The sequence below is a fragment of the Opisthorchis viverrini genome (genome assembly GCF_000715545.1).
Source record: "Opisthorchis viverrini unplaced genomic scaffold opera_v5_16, whole genome shotgun sequence".
Taxonomy (NCBI): domain Eukaryota; kingdom Metazoa; phylum Platyhelminthes; class Trematoda; order Opisthorchiida; family Opisthorchiidae; genus Opisthorchis; species Opisthorchis viverrini.
This window is the reverse complement of record NW_008751672.1, coordinates 3,073,751-3,081,311: the sequence shown is the minus strand read 5'-3', so window position 1 is coordinate 3,081,311 and position 7,561 is coordinate 3,073,751. Positions and strand designations below refer to the sequence as shown.

The window sequence follows — 7,561 nt, the reverse complement described above, 5'->3', positions numbered from 1 at the left end:
ATATATATATTCAGTACATTTCAATACATTTTCTGCTTCATCTTTTGGAATCCATCAGATAATGTCATCTGCCCATCCGAAGCAAATGATGAAACAGGGACAACCCGTCATACAGGAATCCACGGCACAGACATGCTTAGACCTGAAGAGGAACCTGTGAAGAACAAAGCTGACTCACCCTTTCTACATCAGTCCTTAAACAGAAGATCAGCATCCGTGCCGATTCCACAGAAACATGATAATCTGGTATCGTCTTCAGCGGCCGATTCGTTGTATCCAGATGAGGAACTCATCGAGATGGATGACATGGCCCCAATAGCCATCACAGCAGCAAGTGCCAGTCTGTTGTCCACCGAGAGTCCGTTCGTGACAGCCGAGAACAGTGGCCATTCGATAGATAGTAGCACAAGCAGTGGTTGTAGTGTACATTCCAAATCAAAACGCATAAGGACCAGCTTTACCCCAGATCAACTGGCAATACTGCAAGCGAATTTTGACGTTGAAGCAAATCCTGATGGCCAAGAATTGGAACGTATTGCCAACGTTGCGCGGCTGAACAAAAGAGTGACTCAGGTAAGTTTATAAGGGTTCATTTGAGAAGTGGTGCTCCCATTAACTTAAAAACACCACAGATAATATATCAGCCATCCAGCTTGTAAATAGTCGTTTCAACCAAAAAAGCTGACACTATTATGCAAACAGTTGACCTTTCGAATCTGAGTTTGTCAGAAAAATCGAAGAAGTACTATTTAAGTGAGCATCGAACTGGTATGACAACCGTACTTCGCACACTCCAAACGCCAGTTCACTTAAATCAGAACAATGATCCAGAAACGACCCTGACTTGTATTGGAAATAGCACAACTTGGATACCCTGCTGTCTTGTTATCAGTAGTATTGTTATTAGGAAACTTCTAGAAGGATTCCGAAGAGTTTGGCCAAATAAGGCCTTCTGTTCCTCAGGGCACTTATCAGCTTGACGTAGAAGGGCCGTTTATACAACGTTTCGTTCAACAGTTTCAGTTGCTTGATCTCAACGCAACGCACCAGCCGACCGGTCTGTATATGTCAGGGATCTGACTTAGGTTGGAATGGTGGCCTACAGAAGTATCAAGATATTCAAGCATTCGGACTGGTATACTCTGTATTCTCCCTCAAAGTGAAGCTAATTGTCATCCAGCTGTTGACTTGAATTTATTGGGAAACTGGGAGCCGGATCCCTAGAACGTAAGTGGCAAGGGAACAGTTGGCCTCATTAAACACACTATGGTGAACAACAGAGATAGGTTTATCCATCCCATGCCTACAGACTTGGCGACTGGTGCAACGACCAGGTAACTTTTCTCATTTTGTCAGTCGACTGACACACCTTTCAGGACAATTTAGTCAGCTGGAACCATTCCTGATTGAAAACTGCAGGGCATGTTTTGGTTAACTGGTTTGATAACTGGTGGATCCACATTCACATCATTGTCCACCGAACAGTCTTTCTCGGTTTAATTACTCTGATGAGTCTACACAAAAGGGAAGAGAACAATTAAACTCGGATTTTGCCCTTGTTAGAGCTCATTATCAGTGCATATCCTTAGCCGTGTCAGCAGTTTGAACCCCGGATGTCAGAAATATAAGATCACGTTAGCACCATTCAATCACTGCTGGCGCAGCTTAATTATGACGTGTGAGCAGGCGAATGTGTTCATACTTGAGCGATAGGATTACTTTGTACAAAGCCTTGAACCGAGACCCGTTAACTATCCCGCTCTACAACCTCAAAAGCGTGAACATCTAATCACAAGTTTTCCGACCGTTTTCAGTCGGCGGTGGCGCTTTCCGAGTGGGAAGCCCTGTTAGGTGAAAGCACAACCAGGGCAGTTACCGGTGATCATTCGGAGCTCAAACGTGAGCGACTCGTCCGTTCCGTCAAGATTTGTGGGTAGCGTAATAAAATTCAATCAGACACACGACTAAGAACTTTCTAACCGCATCAGACAGAACGATAATGATCCAGGTATTATTTAGTTTGGGCGAACTGAGAGTGGTTTTTAGTAACAAACGAATCAAATGTATCGATTGGAATCTCAGGAAACACACGGATCTCTTGGCATGCTAGGTGAGGCAGTTGATGACATGTCTGTTGGTCTGTAAGCCGAGTTTGGCAATTGATTTACAAATGTTTCGACACCGTTTGTGTAGACATCATCACGTGCTATCAAATAGACATTTTCCCCTTCGCGATTGCGCTTACGTAGATTACAGAGAGCAGCTTTAAGCTCTAACCCGACTGACTATTCAGAGTCATCTCAATTATAGTCTGCTTGGTTCGTCCATAATCCATGTTGCTTCGTGGTCTGAATTCCTTGCTTTCGAGTTCTCTACCACATGCTGTCCCTGCTTTTAATTATTTCCTGTTATGATTGACCCATTTGTGCTATGTATTGCATCCTGGTCCAACTCCATGTTGTTTGATTGGTCGGTGGTGTACCTCTCATTTTTAGTAGTTCACCGTGCTCGTTCCTTTTTGGTCCATTATCACTTTGCGGTTATGCTTCATGAGCCTGGCTTTCTGGTTTATATGTCTTCCCTCCTTGAGGCTCCCAGTGTTTCGGCCCGTTTGGGTCTCCGACTTGTTGATCCATGATGAGAGCTAAAAATTTCGGTTCACTTAATTTTTTCTTTCAATCTTTTAACTTACTCTTTTGACTTACTTCCATTGTTTCATAACTCGAATCCTTGTTCGGTTCAGGTTTTTCGGTGGTTCTGCACTTCGCTTGTCCGATAGGGTTCCGACAGGGTTTGACCTCAGTTCCTCTGTTTACTTCTCTATCAGTGTAGAATCAGTCTTCCACAAATTCGAATTCTCCGTTTGTTCTTGCTTGTCCTAGCATGCTGACATAGGTTCAGTCTAATTCGTATCTTTCCCGGTCTTCATCTCCGGAGCCGAGCCATAGTTGATGGTGTCTTCTAGTAACAAGCTTGCGTTCAACGACTCTGGTTGACAGTTTCCTGCCTGTTTGTCCCATGTAGTGCTTGTCACAATCGTTGCATTGAATTTTGTTGATAACATTTGTCTCTCCATTGCGTTAGGCTTCCAGTTTGGTTTCGATAGTGCAAGTCACAGCGAGTCTGCCGATCCTTAGGCTAGTCTTAAATCATGCCCTCGAAGTATACTTGCAGGCATCTCATCTGCTCAAATGCAAATAAATATACCGAGCTATCAATCCTCTAACACATTATTAGCATAGGTAAGGCCTAAAAGAACGTCGTGTACAACATAATGCGACGTTTTTTTATACTCTTTTACAAGGTTGCTACCGCTCTCTCGTTCATTTGGCTCCCTCTATCCAAAGCAGCTGAAGACACGATGGGTCAAAACGCAGTATGTTTCATCGTAGAGCATGGTGAAGTGAACCATGGAAAGCCAAGAAGCCATGTGCCATTTTTCATTTTACAGTCAGAGCATCAACTGACCCAGTAGCAGAACTCGAATCTACGACCATCCAGAAAGGACCTGAATGCTCCGTATGAAATAAGACATGGCGCCGGTAATATTTTGACTGCATTGATTCCATTCACGTGACCCGGTTTTGAGTGAATCTTTGGAAGAAAATTTCTGGCTGCCTATGAGACATTCTTTGTCCTCGATAGACTTTTCGGCAGTCCACGAATAGTTGTTTTTTTTCTTGGAAGAAGTGATGCAGAACGTTTTTTGAAGTCCACTCTTGATTTACACGACCTAGGTTTGGTTTCAAAATGCGCGCGCACGGAAAAAGAAGATTGAATGTAAAGGGCTGGGTCCATTCAGTCATCTGACAATGAACTGTTCTGCATACTACTTGAATGAGTCGAATGCCAGCAAGGAGGACCTTGTGGAGTGCGATGAAGATGGCCATCCACAGAGTCAGAATCATTCACATTCGGGTGAACAGCTGGCTAGTTTTCTCTACGATCCATTCAGCTCCATCAAACCCATGACGTTTCCCTGTGGTCTAATCGATTTTCCCAGCATTCCGATTCCGCCAGCGTCGTTTCTGCATCCGTTTGTCAACATCGCACCAGCAGATCTGGAGCAGCATCTTTCGAATGGCTTCAATGAGATAACATATCCAAATGATAGAAGCAACTCATCGCTGACCTGCCCTAGATACCTGCATTCCAAAGTGCCAGAATTTGTGTTGAAAGATATGGGTATTCAAGGTAAGTCGTTTTAAATGAACAGGAGCTTTTCGGTACCTGCTTGTAACGGTTGAAAAACACTAAATTAAGTCATGGTTTCAAGCTCAGACCTGTAAGAGTAGTGCTTTGATCGTGATGGGCTTCAGGTGGCAGATCAGCCCACACTGCCACTTGATTCAAATTTCATTGGTTCTTTTGGGCATGCATTAACCCTCGCTACTCGGTCCCTTCTCAACACCAGTCTATGTATCGTGTAGCTAACGTTCGTGAACTTGTTAGTGTTTTAGTTGTAACCTAATTAAACTGATCATCAGAAGGTAACAAGCGCTAACAAATGTTTGTTTTACCACAGTGATGACGATGAATACAATAGCTAGGTGCATTTGATAAAATAGATACAATGCAAAAAGTGGAATAAGCCAGAAAGTGACTTTTCGTTTGAGGACACTTGTTGAGAGTTCCTTAGTGAAAGTTCCGGACGCAGGAACTGCTACACGTGTTCTGTATTTATCCGTGGGGACGTGTGGAGCACAGTTGGTTTCCTGTCCTGTGCGTGTGTGTATGTGTGTGTGTGTGTGTGTTGGGCCAAGTTTTACGCCTATTTATTGTGTCACTTCGTGTTTGGTCCTTGCAGGAACCTGAATACAACTTGACCTGATGTATCGAAATTCGTAAGCCTGGCGCGTGACGCATGTGGTAACCGCATTAACGAAAATAGCTGGGAATTTGTGGTGTACACGTTGTCAGCCAAGGTTGCCAGTGTGGCCGGAATTGTCACGTGGTTTAAGTGCTTGTGACGCGTGGTCTAGTGAGTGACCTCTACAAACTCACTAAGCCTATTGATAGAATCAACCTGATTGGACCTCCCCACTCATCGTAAACATCACAAAACATCCGATCTGAAAAGAAATACACGAAGACAGTTCTCTGATACTGGCCAGCATTTCATGGAGTTTGGTCCAGTTCCAAGAAGTGCGTTAATATGTAAGCAACAATTCCAAAGATCACTGGTGAAAACGTACCGTTTGGACTACCCCACAATAATATACCTCTCTGACCAGGATAACATGTAGACCACTTGTGCCACTTCATACACCAAAATAGTTCGCCAGACATCATCATTAGCAGCAGCAACAGCTGTAAAAACCGCGTATTTGCCGTACAGTGATTCTGCACGCCACAGTTTCGTTAGCCGATGATTTGGGGAGGTGAGGCGAGTAGATGCGCATTGGAGGTGATATCTGAAATAATTGATGTATACAGACAGGGACTGTGAAATTTTATTGGAAATTAGCAGAGGAGCTATGCAATGAAAGCAATAGTTTTGATGCCACCGTTGAGTTCGCGAATGGACCATGTCCGACAATGTCTCTAGCAAGTGATATATCCCGTATCGCGGTCCCTATCCGGGGAGACGGCAATGACCAAGGCTTTCGCTGAAAATTCAATGTCTGCCCACCACTGGTTCGTTTCCACCTTTCACGTGGCTGTGCAAAAAGGGCCCTGCGGGGCATACAGAGCAAGCCAGCACAACCTGTGGAGTGAGTTATTTCTTTCGAATACCATTCGACACACTTCACCATTACTGATCCGGCGTGGCTATTCCAATCCGGATGGAAATATCATCTTTGGCTAGACCACCGGAGCTGGCGCAGCTGCCCAGGTAAACAAATTTGTCTACTATATAAGCTATTGTATTCGCAAGCATGAGACTAGGGTTCGAGCCCACACAGTTTAGCAATGACATTTCACAATTTACAGATGTGAAGCGCATACCAAACCGCTGGAGAATTTTTTAATTATTTAATATCGTTTGCATTACTGCGGTGTCAGATCCAAGAGGAGCTATGTCGTCTGCGTCTCGATATCTGTGATCGAATACCCTAGGATCATTGCGATCCCACAGGGATTAGGGGTTGATACTGAATCTTCTATAATCGTATCAGTGACACAGTTGAGGGAGAAAGGGAAAGAGGAAAGCCTTGCCTGACACCATTTGAGGGAATGACAGATTCCCGTAGACCTTCACTAGAACGGGGGAGTTGGCGTACAGTGCCTTAAGGATGGTCAAAAATTTATGGAGACATCTAAAAACAGGTATCAATTTCCTTTAATCGAGAGGCACTGAGCTTGATTGGGCTGGATAACCTGACGGCGCAGAGACGACTGTTCACTGGGATCCAATCCAGCAATGCGCCTTTAGCTATGGAACTGATTGCAACCCTCCCGCCACATTCCACGAGCCATCGCTCCTGGATCACTGGACACACAGAGGGACAAACGTGAAAGAGCTGAGTTCATCCTTGGCGCTTTGAGATGCGTAACCACACTTGGATTTTGTGTTGGTGTTTCAGGCAAACAACATGCATCAATTTTAAGTGGGAATAAAGATTCAGCGAGCATTGCCTGTTTTTTGACACGAAGTACAGACGTTAAAAACTCCTATGTAGAAAGGATCTCGCGGATTTGGTAAAATATTGATCTCCTTATTAATAGTAGTCAGTGGGGTGCATAAGGCCCGTCGGTCATATAACTCACAGTCAAATGACCCAGCCGCGTTTGGTGGGAGGGTTTCGAGGGGACATCGGTGGACGAAGAACTGTGCGGGTAAATGATACTTCGTGGTTGTCCAGACCGAGGAATGGGATTTGGTTAAAGCCTCTGACTCAAAAGTCTTACCCACGATGCAGCGGGCAGTAGGGTCTTCTTCGGTGACCCTGCCTGGAGCCGAAAACTCAGCAGCTTGACCTGCAGAAAGTTGGACCAACCCGAGGGCGCAGGAGGGTAGGGGATTACTGTCTCACTCCCGTTGCGGCTGCGCACAGCAGCACTAGACTCTGGTTTTAAAAGCAATTCGACCGTAATGAACAGCACGTCGGTGACCACGGCGTATCACTGTTCTTGGTCTGACTGTTCCTCCTGGTATGGTTGCACATTGTGGAACGAAGTTCCAGCCAATGTAGCCCAGGGAATCATTGCAGAACTCGGGCCCGACAACCACGTCAAGGTTGCAGCTTTGGGTTAACATGTTTTTTACATCATCTCATTTGATAAATGGAGTAAAGAATATGAATAAAACATGAATAGTGGGAGTACAGAAATGCTGTCTGGTTAACTTATGTCTGTTGATTCTAATTCTTCGGAAAGGGGTGGTTGGTTTGCCAACCAATATCTACATTTTCACATGCCTCGGTTGATGACAAGCCCAGAGCGATAGTCATGCACTAAGTTTGGCGGCCTCCAAGACATAACGAAAGGCGTTCAAACATTCTCCGAGACGGGAGCCGATTTGCTTACAATCCATATAGTTTACGTCAGCCTGTACTGTAGCTTGATACACACGCCCCTTCAGATTCAGGGATAAACCATTCTGACGCCATAGGTGTCT

The 7,561-nt window shown here is 44.8% G+C and overlaps 1 protein-coding gene across 1 annotated transcript in view; it reads left to right on the top strand.

Moving 5' to 3' along the window:
* The window catches only part of T265_01527 (hypothetical protein), a gene marked incomplete at both ends in the record, with an annotated part of 18,825 nt that extends 13,016 nt beyond the window's left edge, over positions 1–5,809 (top strand). The window contains 3 exons of the mRNA XM_009165568.1: positions 59–573; positions 3,738–4,194; positions 5,553–5,809. Of these exons, the coding sequence (XP_009163832.1) occupies positions 59–573; positions 3,738–4,194; positions 5,553–5,809 (1,229 nt within the window). The remainder of the gene's footprint in view (positions 1–58; positions 574–3,737; positions 4,195–5,552) is intronic.
* Between the last annotated feature and the right edge of the window lie 1,752 nt (positions 5,810–7,561).